General features: G+C 43.7%; 1 protein-coding gene across 2 annotated transcripts in view; it reads right to left on the bottom strand.

The window, feature by feature from the left end:
- The window catches only part of LOC117369132 (fer-1-like protein 4), a 113,488-nt gene that overhangs the window by 56,673 nt on the left and 40,756 nt on the right, over positions 1–16,059 (bottom strand). Inside the window, exons 11-17 of one of the 2 annotated variants that reach the window (XM_033963169.1) lie at positions 14,926–15,010; positions 11,864–12,023; positions 10,863–11,046; positions 9,073–9,259; positions 4,297–4,673; positions 2,737–2,845; positions 331–529 (exon numbers count right to left, since the gene is read on the bottom strand). In XM_033963169.1, coding sequence (XP_033819060.1) covers positions 331–529; positions 2,737–2,845; positions 4,297–4,673; positions 9,073–9,259; positions 10,863–11,046; positions 11,864–12,023; positions 14,926–15,010 — 1,301 coding nt within the window. Of the gene's footprint in view, positions 1–330; positions 530–2,736; positions 2,846–4,296; positions 4,674–9,072; positions 9,260–10,862; positions 11,047–11,863; positions 12,024–14,925; positions 15,034–16,059 lie in introns of both variants that reach the window. The other variant, XM_033963170.1, reaches the window with a different exon arrangement.

Raw genomic sequence — 16,059 nt, 5'->3', positions numbered from 1 at the left:
ATGCCTATGGGCACAAGCCACGCCCATGCCAGCCTTAGGAGTTCACAAGCGTCTTCCGGTAGGCACAACACAGGAGCCTAAGCCTACATTATTTTAAAAAACGTGTATCCCAATTGGGACACCGTTTGGAGAATTTGTCCCTAATTGTCTTCTTGCCTGGTGATTTGGTTTTCGCAGTTATGCATTTTTTGACTATTTGCACTAAGCTGGCATTTCTGTAAAAGTTGCCCAGTGTCATGTGAAGCGTGCCCGTCTGAACTATAAGCACATAGGGGTTGCTATACTGCTTATATTTCATTTAGAAAGCAGCTGCAGTGGTTAATAAATCACCTGTCATATTCCGTGGGCTCAGGACTCTTGCTGGGAGTCACCGACTTGTCCAGTTGTGCTGTAGTGGAAGGTAACATCTGCACGTCCAGTTCATCTTCTGAGCCTGCGTCCAGCAGTGATTGTTTTTCCTCCGGCCCCTCTGCTTTCACACCCTTTGTAGAGCTCTTGGCGATGACCTCGGCTGCTTTTCCATAGTTTCCTGTGAAATTAGTTCTTTTAATAAAAGGTAAGCTCTTTGCCATGATTTATCCTTTATCTGTCACTGAGAACTGCACGAAGATGCTTGCATAAGAGACAAATTTATGGACTGGCGTGGTTAAAACTAACATGCTAGTGGCACTTTTATTGAAGTATGAGATTATGGGGAAAAAGTCCAGTTCATAATGCATGAAATATTGTTCAGGGTGGGGGAAGGGGGTAAATATAGTGTATGGGGCTCATAATCAAAACTTAAACACGTCTAAAAACCCGTCCAAGTCAGCACTTGGATGATCTAAAAGGCAGGTCGTCCGAGTGCCAATAATCAAACCTATTTTGGGACTTTTTAGGCCTATGAATGCCGCTGTGTGCCCAGAGCTAAAAGGGGCGTATATGGAGGAGTGGTTGGGGCGGGATGTGGGCTGACCTAGACTTAGTCATTCTGCAGGGATAATCGAATGTTTTACTAGACTTCCTGGATAAGTTAGACGATGTGGCTTTCCCCATGTCTTAATAACAGACTTAGGACTTTTCCTCCAGGAATTTGTCCAAACCAGAACTGACAAGCAAATTTAGAGGTCCTTCCACTAAGCAATGGTAGAAAATGACCTTAGCACGCCCTTACACGGGGTTTCCTGTACATAAAGCCATTTTTGCGGCAGCAATAAAATGGCTAATTTTCTATTTTTTTAATTAATGGTCATGCGTTAATGTTGCCAATTAAAAACAATTACTGCCTGAGCACTCACTACCACCTGTTTTGCAAGCAGTAAGGACTCACATGCTAATCTTATGCTAATTGATTAGCGCAGACACCCCCTTAACATTAAAAAAAAGGAAATATTTTTTAGCTCATCTTTGCAAATTTGAAACTTACCACAGGACGCATGAGTGTGTCCCGTGCTAAATCCCTTTGTGATGAGCACACACTAGTGCTTACCACTTTTTAATTAAAGGACCCCTTAGTTCAAAATTGTGTAAAGAAAATGGTCTCATAAATGCACCTGAGGAGGATCTCTTTCATTTGAAACGAAGCTCAGCAATGAGAGGGCATGGGATGAAGTTAAGAGGTGATATAGAAAGGGTGGTAGATGCGTGGAACAGTCTCCCGGAAGAGGTGGTGGAGACACAGACAGTGTCTGAATTCAAGAAAGCCTGGGATAGGCACGTGGGATCTCTCAGAGAGAGGAAGAGATAGTGGATGCTGCTGATGGGCCGACTGGGTGGGCCATTTGGCCTTTAATTGCCATCATGTTTCTATCTCTAACAGCTTCTTATATAGAGATGCATTCGAACATTGATTCTGTTATCTTCTTGGACTCTATAAAGGCAGTTTATGAATAATTTTTCCTTCCCTTTTGGTTTTCCCTTCTATGTTCCTTTCTCCGACTATATTGTAGTTCATCCCTTTCCCTCTTGTTTCTTGTCCGTCTGTTCTTTGTCTACAGTTTGGCTTTGTTAATTATTTTAAATTTGTATTCCCCTCCCTTTTTAAAGTTAATGTATATCGCTTAGAATTGTGATAGGCGATTAATCAAATTTTTAATAAACCCTGAAACAAGTTTTTCCTAACTTACAGTATATATTTAGCAGTAAACAAAATCTTGCTAAAAAATTATTGTGCTCACTAAAATATGCATAAATAACGTGGTGGAACGTCCTGAAACCTATTTTCTATGGCACGCTTACAGATCAGGGGTCCTATGCCAGAATTACAGACTCATTTTCTTTCTACTGCTCTGCTGCTAAACCGTAACAGATAAGTTTCCCCTTCCCCCTGATATAGCACTGGAACCAGTGGTATACCAAGGGCAGGGTGGTGGGTGCTGTGTGCCCTGGGTGCAGGCCATAAGGGGGCACACGGAGCAGCCATGGGGTCACAGTCCACATGTGTGCAGCCATCAGGTCTGCCGGCTCCCACCCCCTCTGAAATCACACTTCCTGTTCAGGGTCTGGGGAATGGCAGAACCAGCAGCCACATGCATGCAGATCGAGGCCTCACAACTGCTCCATTTACCCCCTTCCCCATTGCCTGGAGGAGGGGAGGTGATGCGCCTGGATGAGGGGGTGCTCTGCCCCGGATGGCAACCAAACCGCTATGCCTGTAATAACGGATACTGTCACTATCAGATGTCACTAAACTATAAACCACAGTTTCTTCTTTTCCATATGTATAATTGGAAGATTAAAAGCTTCCTCGAATGTTACCTATAGACATCTCAAAGCTGACAGGCTTAGAACCAATGCTGGGGTCAATCATGGTAACTTCGAAGAAGGAAGCAAAGAGCAGGAATTCCTCCTTTACTCCCAGTGCATTCTGAAAGGGAAAGCCAGCAATACTGTTATCTATGTACCCTGCAGACTGAGATACTGCATAGTGACACTAGAACCCAAAGCTCTGTCTGTGGTGCAGGAGAGGGAGAATCTCTAGAAGAGGAAGGGAGAACATGTACTGATCATAGCAGGAAACATTGTAATCCTGTCCCAATGCAGAGATAATATATGTTCTTCCTCTCCCCCCCCCCCAACACTGAGTTAATGTAACTCTCTCTTCAACATCTTTAATGCAACCCTCACCCGATCATCAGGTAATGAACTCCTTCTCCCCACCCTGACCTACTGCTCTGCCTCACCTCCCCCCCCCACCCTGAACCTCCCCCCATGTGGACCTTCAAGCATTTTATTTATTTATGGTATTTATAAACAGCCTATCAAGGTTATCTAAGTGGTTTTTACAATCAGGTACTCAAGCATTTTCCCTCTCTGTCCCGGTGGGCTCACAATCTATCTAATGTACCTGGGGCAATGGAGGGTCACAAGGAGCAGCACGGGGTTTGAACCCACAACCTCAGAGGGCTGAGGCTGTAGCTCTAACCACTAGGCTACTCCTTCCTGCACACAGCCCCTAAATGTGCCCTCCCCCTGCTCTACAGACCTTGGAACACTCTTGCACTTTATAGCCCTTTTGTTCCCTGTTGAATCTGATCATTTCCCCTCTACTGGATCCCACTGACCTCATGGTTGTGGCTCTGGCTCCAGCAGCAGTCTGAAGTGTAGGGTGAGAACAGAGGCCTTGGCAGCCACACTCACAGGCCCAGCCTTTAGCATAGATGCCTGGTAGAGGGCTGTAAAAACAGGCTTCTCCAGTTCCGAAACGTCTTATCTGCTGTTCTTCTCATTGCCAGAACCAGAGCCATGGAGGCAGAAGGAGACTGATGGGAAGGAACTGACTGGGAGCTGCTGGAGGAAGGGTGGCCATCTTGGTTGACGTGATCAGAGTCAGACATGTGGGAATGTGGAAGAAGGTCCTTCCAGGGTCAAAAAGGAATTTTGTCACACTAAGTACGGGTCTAGGAGTGGAGGGGTAGCTTAGTGACTAGAGCACTGGGCTTGACATCCAGGGGTGCCCAATTCAATTTCCACTGCTGCCTCGTGAGGTTGCATCCAACCCTCCCATTGCCTCAGATACAAAAATTAGATTGTGAGCCCTCCAGGAAAAGAGAAAGTAACCAAATGTGGCATACCTTGATCTCCCACTGAGGAAGGCATTAGCCAAATCCAAAGTAATAAATAAGTCCACTAATGCTGTGATTCGGTTGCCATTCTTAGCCAGGCTGATCAAACTGTGCAGATTGTAGCTCTGATTTTCATAAAAACAGGAGCTGCCATTGGATAAAACCAGGACTGTCACCTTGTTTGAGCTGAATGTCTAGTTGAGGAGACAATTATATGGTGAGGTAACTCAACCCTCCCTGGTACGTCACTTACCTCTGGCAGTGGCAGAATGTTTTCCACCTCTACAGTTACAGCGCTGGGTTGTTCCAAGGCTTCAGCCACCTCTGCCTCATCTCCTTTTTTCTGACTTTGTTCCTTTGACTTCTCCTTAGATTTTTCCTTAGCTTTTTTGCTTTTATTCTTCATTTTCGGCTTGCTGAGTATACTCTTTAGTACCTGGGCTGGCTTCTTCTCTGCCATCCTGTTATTGATGAAAATCTCTATCGATATGGCCACCAGAAGGCGCCCTCTATAAAATATGCCCTCACCCAGCCCTTCATTAAGATCGCGGTGGATGTCTCGCAAGGTGTAGTTCTGGGGTGAGCCATAGAGATTTACCCAGGCAGGCCCAAAAGTAGGATTAAAGCCAGCTGCGACAAAACACAAAAAAATCACCAGTGAGACATTCTAACAGTAAACTCTATGCCATTCATAGGGCATCCAAGGTCACAAACAAGATCACACCCACTACTGTATTAAACAATCAGATTCCATTTGAGGTGATTGGTGACACTTTTCCAACACAGATGAACCCAGGTGTTCAGGAGGATTGCAAGGGAGCTCTATTGAATTTATCCCCTCATGAGAAGGTTCTAGGGTAGTGCTTCTGTCACAGTGGCCACCCGAGGTCCCAAGTACAAAGAGTAGCAACATTCCAGAGCTAAGATTGTGATGTCATAATGCCTCATTGCACCTATGCCTAAGAGCCAACCTCATCGGTGATGTCACAATGGCTTTATTATCACTATTTAAACACTATTTTGATTTCTTCTCTTTTCAACTGCTGGTCCAATCTTGATCTTAAACATCTTAGACCACAGTTCTTCAACCGCCGGTCCGCGGACCGGTGTCGGTCCGCAGAAAATTCCTGCCGGTCCGCACAGGACCGGCGAGATGGACCCGTTAAATTTTCTGCCCCGATGGTGTTTGCAGAAATCTTCTGTTCCTCCCAGCCTCGGGCGATCAAGACAGGCTGCCGATGTCGGCCATTCCCTCTGTGAGTCTCGCCTATGCGGAAACAGGAAGTTGAAACAAAATAGGCGGGACTCATAGAGGGAAGATCCCGACGTTTGCAGCCTGTCTTGATCGCTGCCCCTGCTGAGTCGCCGAAGAGGGCCGCGGGGAAAGTGCAGGCAGAGAGAAGATGGTCAGCGTGCGCGGGGAGGTCAGCGTGTCAATTGGGGCCATCAGCAGCGTTTGTGCTGAGTCTGCCCACGTGCAGGATGCGGCGGGTAGGGGCCTCCGGCTCGTATTGGGCGGCTGGTCCTGCGGTGCAAAGCTGTTTTTGCCGGCTTGGGGGGGGGGGTCGCGAATGTGCAGGGCACAGCAGGAATAATATCATGGGGAGCCTTCAACAGTGGCTGTCTCCTCTCCTAGCAGCTCTGTACTTACCAAGGCAGTGATTCACTTTGGCAACTTCCCCTTTCCTCAGAGGCGGCAACGGACCCAAGGCTGCCTAAGGAAATCACTGCTGCAGGCAAGTACTGAGAGCTGCTGGAAGGAGAGGAAACCACTGTTGGAGGCTGAGAAGCTGATGGATAAAGGGAGAGCTGCTACTGCACCTGGAGAGAGGTAGAAAGAGATATGCTGCTGGGAGGGGAAGAGGGAAAGAGTTGGGAAGAGAGCTACTGTTGGATAGGGGGGAGGAGGGAAGGGAGAAGGTAAAAAGGAAGGAAACAGCTGGCAGGGAGATTAGAGGAGGGAAAGGGGAGAGACAGGAATGAGAAAGTAGAGAGAGATTGATGCTGGAAAGGGGGTCAGCAAAGAAATGAGAGAGGGATAAAGATGCTAGATCTGGTGTAGGAGAGATAAAAATGAAGAAAGCAGTGAAGCTGGAATGAATGATGTAAAAAGGAGAGAGGAGGCACAGGCTGGATGAAAAGGGGAGAGGGACATAGAAAGAAGTCAGATACATATGGAAGGGGGAGAGGCCAGACAGTGGATGGAATGGGCAGATGCTGGAAGGAAGAGTGGAAAGAAGATGAAAGCAGAGACCACAAAAGGTAGAAAAAAATCATTTTATTTCTATTTTGTCATTACAATATATCAGATTTGAAATATATATCCTGCTAGAGACATAACTGGGGACTGCAAAGCCTAACACTATTCCTGTCATGTGTGACTGCAGTATTCTGTTAGCATGATATTTCTGTGTAGCATTCTGTAATAATTTGGCTTGTTCAGTTTTCTTGATAGTAGAGGGGATATATGTGAAGGGGAGGGGAGACAGGGGTTTTGTTGGTCCTTGCTCTGAATATTTATATTTATAAAATGACAATTGTACAGAATATTGTTTCTTTTTATACTTTAATAAAATACGTTCAATATAAAATCATAACTGAGGCTTGTGCAGATGGGATCAGATGGTTTGTGGGGACCGAGCTTGCGGAGACGGGGCAAAAATGTGGTTTTTTAAAATTTCGGTCTTAGTAGTTTGCCGGTCCACAAAATAATTCTTTTATTTCTGCCGGTCCACGGGTGTAAAAAGGTTGAAGAACACTGTCTTAGACTACTGCAATATTATATACTTGGGATCTTTTAAGAAAACCATCAAACGACTAAGAATCGTTCTGAATGCTTCAGTCTGTCTCATTTATGGTCTCAAGAAATCGGATCATGTAAGCCCGTATTACAAGAAGCTACACTGGCTGCCAGTGGAAGCAAAGGGTCATTTTTAAGTTTGCTTGCCTTTGCTTCAAAGCCATAACAGGATCATCCCCAATTTATCTATCTCATCATTTCGAATTTCCAGGCACAACTCATACACGTGTTTACTTTTCCGAAGGGCTGCATCTACAAGAGATTCCTTGATAGAACATTATCGTTCCAAGCAGGCAAATGGAATAAATGTTTAACCAAATTTATTTCAAACGCACTTTCCTATTAAACTTTCAGGAAGTCAATTAAAACCTCTCTCTTTGATAAATTTCTCTGACCCCATCCCTGCCTTGACGTATCTTTAAAATACTTCCAGATGAATGTCATTAATCTTAACATGCAAATGTAATTTTGAATATTTTTTGTAATGTCGCTGTCTATATACAGTCTCTTCCTCTGTAAACCGCTCTGAACTGTTTGTGGTATTGCGGTATATAAACATAAAGTTATTCTTATTATCCTGTACTTGGATCACATAAGAACATAAGAATTGCCTTACTGAGACAGATCGAAGGTCCAACAGTGGTCAACCCAGGTCCCAAGAACCTGGCAGAGATCCAAAGAGTAGCAACATTCCAGAGCTGAGATTGTGATGTCATAATGCCTAAGAGCCAGCCTCATCAGTGATGTCCTACACTTGGCTCATATAAAAACATAAGAATTGCCATATTTGGACAGGCCAAAGGTCCATTAAGTCCAGTATCCTGTTTACAACAGTAGCCAACCCAGATCCCAAGTACCTAGTTAGATCTCAAGTAGCAAAACAGACTTTATGCTGCGTATCCTAGGAATAAGCAATGGATTTCCCCGTCTTAATTGGCTGCCAGTGGTATTTAGAATTCAATACAAAGCAATTATGTTATGTCACCAATTTCTGTATGGCACGATCTCTGAATTTTTTAAGAATTTAATGTCTGGATATCAACCATCAAGATCATTGCGTTCTGAAAATTCAGCATTGCTGAAAACAAAGGCTAATTCTAAATATGTGGAAACAAATTCTATGACTTTTATATGGGCTGGAGTAAAGTTGTGGAATAGCCTTGTTGGTCAAATTCGAAAATGTAGAGACAGGAACTCATTCAGGAAAATGTTAGAAACACAACTATTTGTAGATGCATTTCTATGAATAATTGATCTTATGTAAGGATTGAATCTGTTTGTTTTTGTTCCTACTTTGTTCTGATTTGGTTTTATATTTTATGTATGTAACTTTTTGTAAACTGTCTTGGAAAAAACCAGTATAGAAATTTTAAAAATAAATAAATAAAATAATGGCCTTTAGACTTCTCTTTTAGGAAATTATCCATACCTCTTTTAAACCCCGCTAAACTAATTGATTTCACATTTTCTGGCAACGAACTCCACACTTGGAGTATTGCGTTCAATTCTGGAGACCACACTACCGGAAGGATGTGCTGAGAATCGAGTCGGTTCAACGAATGGCCACTAAGATGGTCTTGGGCTCAAGGATCTCACATATGAAGAAAGACTGAATAAACTGAGGCTGTACTCACTTGAGGAACGAAGAGAGAGGGGTGATATGATTGAAACGTTTAAGTACATCACGGGCCGTATCGAGTCGGAAGAAGATATCTTCTATCTCATGGGACCCTCGACCACCAGGGGGCATCCGCTGAAAATCAGGGGAGGGAAGTTCCATAGCAACTCCAGAAAATACTTCTTCACTGAAAGAGTGGTGGATCATTGGAACAAACTCCCACTGCAGGTGATTGAGGCCAACAGCGTGTCGGATTTTAAGAGAAAATGGGATATTCACATGGAATCCCTAAGGGAGTGAAACCAGGGGGCGGGTATTTGGAATGGGCAGACTTGGTGGGCTATAGCCCTTTTCTGCCGTCTTTTTCTATGTTTCTATTGTGCGAAGAAGTATTTTCTCCGGTTTGTTTTAAATCTACTACTTAGTAGCTTCATCTCATGTTTCTTGATGCTATTCAGTTCTGTGTAAGCTACTAAGATAAAGCTGCCCAAGATGTCAGGACTGACTGCCGACAGATGTTGGGAATCAGGGGAATGAACAGATCTGAAAGTTAATGCTTTAAGTAAGGATCAAGTGTTATCCCAGAGGACTAGAAAAACATTGCATCTCACCATTCCTCCCGGGATCTGAAATCTGTTGCAAATCAATGAACTGTGTTGCTAAAGCCACATCTCCGATGTTTGCATCATCCAGCACCTGCACTTTGATCTTTCTGGCAAGTGGTGGGAACATCTCGATGAAGCTGATCTGCTCATTCCACTCAGGCTCTGTAGTGTTGCTTTCAACAGATGTTTCTCCCTGACATTGGAAAGAAAACCAGTTTGTCATATATGCATGCATCATATTTTACAAAAAGTCCGTTATTTATTTATTTAAAAGACTTATAGCCCATTTATACTGAAGCAGGTTCTAAAAATAGATATGTGATCACAAAACATCAACTTATAAAAAATAAAATACAACTCTTAGATACGTTTTACTAAAAGATAGGCCTTGGTCAAACTCAGAGCTGAGTGCTCCATTTTAGAGAATGAGACGGGGACAAATTTTTCCCCCCATTCCCGTGGGAACTCATTGTCTCATCTTTTCCTGTCCCTGCCCCATTCCTGCAAGCTCCATCCTCATCTGCACAAGCCTCAAACACTTTAATTTCATAAGTGTCCGAGACTTATGCGGTTAAGGCAGAGCTTACAGGAAAGGGCAGAGACTGCGACAGAACTCATGGGGACGGGATGGGGAAAATGAGTTCCTGCGGGGATGGGGCCAAATTTGTCCCTGTGTCATTCTCTACTAATACCGCCATGGCCGACAATAAAAAAGCCTAATACGGCTTCATAAAAGGGTGTGTGTATGTGTTAGTATTTGTTTCTCACCAAACTGCAAATAAATGATTGTTTAGGGCAAATCACTTGCTCATGACAATACTCCATGGTGACAAATTTCCCTCTCGTTCTCTTAATTGGGATAATTGGCTAATGGATGAGAAAGAAGACTGAACTAACGCAAAATGATGTAGACCTGACGAGTACCTTTGATAGTTCTCTAAGATTCTAACAATTACATTGAAACTAAGGCGAAATAAAGTTAGAGCAGTGGTTCCCAACCCTGTCCTGGAGGAACACCAGGCCAATTGGGTTTTCAGGCTAGCCCTAATGAATATGCATGAAGCAAATTTGCATGCCTATCACTTCCATCATATGCAAATCTCTCTCATGCATATTCATTAGGGCAGTGGTTCCCAACCCTGTCCTGGAGAAACACCAGGCCAATCGGGTTTTCAGGCTAGCCCTAATGAATATGCATGAAGCAAATTTGCATGCCTATCACTTCCATCATATGCAAATCTCTCTCATGCATATTCATTAGGGCAGTGGTTCCCAACCCTGTCCTGGAGAAACACCAGGCCAATCGGGTTTTCAGGCTAGCCCTAATGAATATGCATGAAGCAAATTTGCATGCCTATCACTTCCATCATATGCAAATCTCTCTCATGCATATTCATTAGGGCAGTGGTTCCCAACCCTGTCCTGGAGAAACACCAGGCCAATCGGGTTTTCAGGCTAGCCCTAATGAATATGCATGAAGCAAATTTGCATGCCTATCACTTCCATCATATGCAAATCTCTCTCATGCATATTCATTAGGGCTAGCCTGAAAACCCGATTGGCCTGGTGTTCCTCCAGGACAGGGTTGGGAATCACTGAGTTAGACTATTTAAACAAGCAAAACAGCTGATCCTTTTTTTGGGGGGAGAGGGTAGAAGTCTAGCATTACCATATGTGTCTCAATCCATCCTCCTTTATCTGGAGCCATAAGGTAAGCCTATAAGTCTGCTTCTTTTTCTCTTATCCTCAGTCTATCTGAAGTGACTTTTTTGGTCGTCAAGTCTTTCTCCCTTTACCTGTTGTCCAGCAAATGAGACCTGAACATACGGATCAATGAAGACCTTTTTCTCTCCTATAATCTTGGAGAAGCTCCCCATGATGCCTGCACTCATGTTGGGCAAGCCTTCTGCCTTGAAGATCTTTATACTTATTTTTGCCCAAGGTCTTTCAGCAGAAACTCTTTTAGGAAGAAGCAAATTTCTGAAAGAAAGAAAAAAAAAACACTTTGGCTTTATTGTTCGCTCACCAGCAGCTAATTGCTACCTAATGTGATAGATATTGTATAAATGCAGATCGAAATGGGGCTGCAGCACCATCACTGCATTGAAAATAAGAGAACACCAGTCCAATCTTGTTATTATTTGGGTTTCTAGAATCTTGTTACTCTCAGAATTGGCCACCATGAGAACGGGCAACGGGGCTTGATGGACCATTGGTCTGACCCAGTAAGGCTATTCTTATGTTAACATTTGTAATTAATGGTCCTTCATTCTGCTGTGTTCTGTGTATGAGGAATTCTGCTGACATGTAGTGTGTGTGTGTGTGTGTGTGAATATCCAGCTCTGACCCACCCCCGCCTCCCTTCCGCCTTCCCCTGGCATCCCGGCCTTACCTGGTGGTCTAGCTGGCTTTTGGGGCAGGAGCGATCTTCCTACACTCCTGCCCCATGCAGATAGCCATTAAGAAATGGCTATGGGGAGTTCCCGTAGTCTCTCTCCTTGCCCCTCTTTCCCCTCAAGTCCAAGTTTGTATTTGTAAATTGTCTTTTAATGTTCACTCTTCCCCCACTTATAATTATTTTAATTTTTTTAGCATTGTAAATAAACCAGCTAGATGCACTTCGATGGTCTTGAAAGTTATAACTACAATCAAATGATAGCTGGGCTCTTCTGTTCAGCTGGAGATGGTAGTGTAGAGCATGTCATGCACATAAGCACAGTCTGACAGGTGGAGAAACATCATCCTAGAGGGCCATGGCACTGTTTAAATGCTAAAGGCTTTTAGAGCCAGCACCTACTTCTCAATGTCATCACTCTGACTGCTGGAGGTAGCAGGAGGAGCCACCATGGCATCTCCTCTGGCCACGACAGAAAGGTTGCATTTCACAAATCCCTTGATGCCAGCCCGGGTGTCTTTGGGATCGGTGATGACGGCCCATTTTTGCAAGAATCTGTGATCTGTATGTAGCAAGAACAAGGATCCCATTAGCGCATTATTTATAGACGGATTTATCCCATCTCTGTAAATCATGGGGTCAAAATGGCTCCTGTTTGGGGCCTGTCCATTGATATTCAGCAGCACTTAAACAGTTAATGCTGCAGACCACTAAACTCAAAATCAGCTATTTTCTGAGCTGTTCAGGGGCAGAGTCAGCACGTAAAATGCTTAACCAGTTAAGTGTAGCAGTTAAATCTGACCACATAAAAGTCAGTCCTAGGGCTGATGTGGATACAGTGGCTTAGTAAGGGGGAGGGATGGGCAACAGCACCTCTCCGCCCATCATACCGCTTTAAATCTTCGCTTGTGCGAGCAACTTTTCTGGCCTGGCTCCACTCTGAAATCACTTCCTGTTGCAGGGTCAAGAAGTGACATCAGAGGGAAAGCCAACACAGACGCAAGCGGCAGGCTGGAGAAGCTGCTCGCACGGGGGGAAGGGAGGGTGTGAGTGTGGCGGGGGCGGGGAAGGAGTTGGAGAAGGTGGAGAGGAGGACACAGGGGGTGCCACTGCCCTGGGTACCTCCTACCCTTGGCTACACCACTGTACAGATAAATGCTGAATGTTGTGTAAACACGGCCTAGCATTGAATATCCAGGAATAATGCCAATGGCACTAAAAAAATACTATCGTCAGCTGAATATCGACCCCAAGGTTTCCATAATTCACATACAAATCCTTCTGTTTATTTATTTATTTATTTAGAAAGATAGTTTGGAGAAATCATGATCAAATAATAAAATTCAATGGAAGTCATATGTGTGTAAGAATATATACTGTATATTCGAGGTGCTACTCAGAATGGTCAGTTGTAAAAGGAAGCAGGGGAGACCAAAGGCCCATTAAGAATGACACGGGAATGAACATCAAGCAATTGAAGGAAGCTGTGGAAAACAGGGAAACATGGCCTAGGACTGGCCTATAGAGCATCCAAGGGTTGGACATGCCTGAATGGACAGCAGTAGTAGATACAGTATATATTTACATTCACACACACTAAAGCTCTGCAGATCTTACTGCTAGCTCATTTTGTCCCAGGGTTTAGTTTCTTGAAACATAAGAGGGAAAATCTATATAATGGAAAACTTCAGCAAAAAGCATTGTGGGACTTTTGCCCTAAGACCAAATTTCAAGATGTCCTATACTGCATCTAGTTTGTAGTCTCAAGAGCTAGAGGTAGGCAGTGACTCAGTGGCCCGGGGCCAGCCATTTTTGACTTAGGGCAGTGAAACGGATTGTTCGATTGCCCAAGGGGTCAGTAGCTAATTTATGGCATCCAAATCGAAGCCACCAGACCCACTAAGGAGCCTCCCTCATATAAACAGAAGGCTGCTACAGGATATCTGATCAGAAGATTCCAGAAGATGCTCACTAACTTCTGTTGTGAGCGATCAGGAGTCATTCTCTTGTCTTGGGAGGAATCTTTACCTGCTGTGAGAGAGTAGGAGTCACGTCCCGATCCAAAGCCTTTCCTACTCTGGGAAATATAACAAACTTCCTGCCCAACAGGGAGTAACTGAAGATGCGCAATCCGCTAGAATACTGGAGTGGGGAATACATTGGTTTCATGGGCACCTCCATTGGTTATAGACAATCCTAGACAGTTGCTCACCCAATTTGTGCTACATGTTATAAAATAAGGTCATTTCCTCATGTAATTTAATTTAATAATTAGCTGATAATTGGTGTTAATAAGCAATAATAGACTATAGTTGGCCTTCATTGGAGCTCATTGGCACCAGTTAGTAGCTACAAGCACAACTACTCTTAGGGCCTGATTTTATAAACAGCATCTAGCACTCGGCACGGTTGTCAATCATCTGCTAGGCACATTAAATTTATTATTAATATTTAAATTTAGTTTTATTCATGGTGATTAGATGAGTGAAGTGTGTTACAGCTGGCATTCTGTTTTGGTCAATTGACTACAGCTGCTCGTTTCAGCATCTTTTGAAGTATCTTTTGCAGCATTTAGAAATATTTTTATTCTATTTATAGTAAGGTGTGAGCATTGATATCAGCCATTGAGCTACCATAAGTGCTCATAGATAAAATTAGACACATTAAGTGTGGACTTGGGCTACTATTCTATAATGGCGGAGGCGCACACAGAGTCCATGATAGAATTCAAGCTTAGCACGCATCATCCCTGGCTTAACTTTGGAATTACCTCCAGGGTATGACTTTAAACAAGTTTCTGGACTAGATTACTGTAATGTTGTATTTCTTGGGTTGCCTGTCTCTAGTTTGTGGGCATTGCAAATTGTTCAGGATTCAGCTGTTCAACTGGAGTACCTACCTTTGAGCATGTTTCCTCTTTATAAAATTTCATTGTATTAGGTATATGTTGTTGTTATTAGTTTGAGTCTTCATGAGCAGGCTTCTTGGTATCTACAGAACTGTTTGCAGGTATATCTGCCATCAAGGAACTTACGTTCTGCACATACCTCTGGACTGGTGGTGCTTACTCATCAATAGCTGCGCCTGGATGTGCCAGATGCACTTAATGGAACAAACTGCCTTTTGCTCTCAGTCATCAAGTGGATGTGTGCACGTTTAAGAAACTGTTGACTTGCCATTTGTTTTGTTTGATAAAAACAGCTCCCTGAAAAGTTTGCCTTTTGGAACTGTATTGTTATTTTTTGTGTAAGTGTTTGTTTTTTTAATTATGTGTGCTTTTTGTAATCCACTTTGGTATAAGGTGGAATAGAAATAATAAACTATAACATGTACGAAGGCAACCATTGGGGATACACAATCCATACAGACGCCTCTACTGGCAGCAAGTACAGGCTCTGCCAATGAACACGAGCAGAACATGAAGATCTATACCCTAAACAGAAATTTTGGGGCATAGGCAGTACCTGGCTGGTTGTACACAGTCCCTGCATCTATTTTGAATGTCCCAATGCACGTTCCCATAAATGGAATCTTCTTTGCATGAACAACCTGCATGAACACAAGACATGAACCTGCATGAACACAAGAGGGAAAATGCTTGAGTACCTGATTGTAAAAACCGCTTAGATAACCTTAGATAGGCGGTATATAAAATCCTAATAAACTTGAAACTTGAACTTGACATGCTGAGTGCGGTCAAAATACTATACAATAAATAATTGCGTGGGAGATGGAATCTGCACCACGGCTTGTACAGAATATATTCACTATGCATCCAAAAGAAATGATTGGAAAGGTACAAGCAAAAAAAAAACAAAACCCCAACTAAATTTCTTAGGCTTTATTTCAGGCATGAGTTCTACCAGCCTTGCACCATTGCAGTTCATCATATACGGGTCTTCTAGAGTATTGGAAAGTCCTGCATTAGAGTATTGGAATGTCCTAAGCTGTTTATCTTATCTACACTTCCCCCTCTGAATTTGTGGGTTTAGTACTCGCGAATTTGGTTATTTGCTGTTTTTTCCTCCAATCCAACCCCCACCTCCCTCCTGTGTCCTGGTCCTCCCCAGACTTTACCTGGTGGTCTAGTGGTGACGCGGGGCAGGAACGATCTTTCTATGCTCCTGCCCCGTACACAGCCATCATCAAAAATGGCTGCCGTGAGTTCCCGTTGTAGGCTCGTGAGACCATGGGAACTCACAGCAGCCATTTTTGATGATGGCTCTGCACGGGGCAGGCACGTAGGAAGATCGTTCCTGCCCCGCTTCACCTCCAAGTAAGGTCAGGGGAGGTCCGGGAGGCAGGAGGGAGGTGGAGGTGGGTCAGAGTCGGCTATAAAAGTTGCATTCACGGTTTTTCAATATCGCGGGCCGGCTCTGCCCCTAACCCCTGTGTATACGGAGGGAGAAGTGTTATCAAGTAGAGGTTCAAGCTGATTTTCAAGGTAAAAAGCCCAAGCAGGGAAATGGGGAAGGTTACATTGTGGTAAGAAGCTGCCCAGAGAACAGCTTAGTAAAAGGGCCCCTAAATTTGTAAGTTTGGTTTTAAAATGAGCTGCTTCTTCAGAAGATTAGCTGTGCTTATCTTTCACTCTATAA

The sequence above is a fragment of the Geotrypetes seraphini genome, chromosome 11 (genome assembly GCF_902459505.1).
Source record: "Geotrypetes seraphini chromosome 11, aGeoSer1.1, whole genome shotgun sequence".
NCBI classification, from domain to species: Eukaryota; Metazoa; Chordata; class Amphibia; order Gymnophiona; family Dermophiidae; genus Geotrypetes; species Geotrypetes seraphini.
The sequence above is the reverse complement of the archived record's forward strand: the minus strand, read 5'-3'. Positions and strand labels throughout refer to the sequence as shown.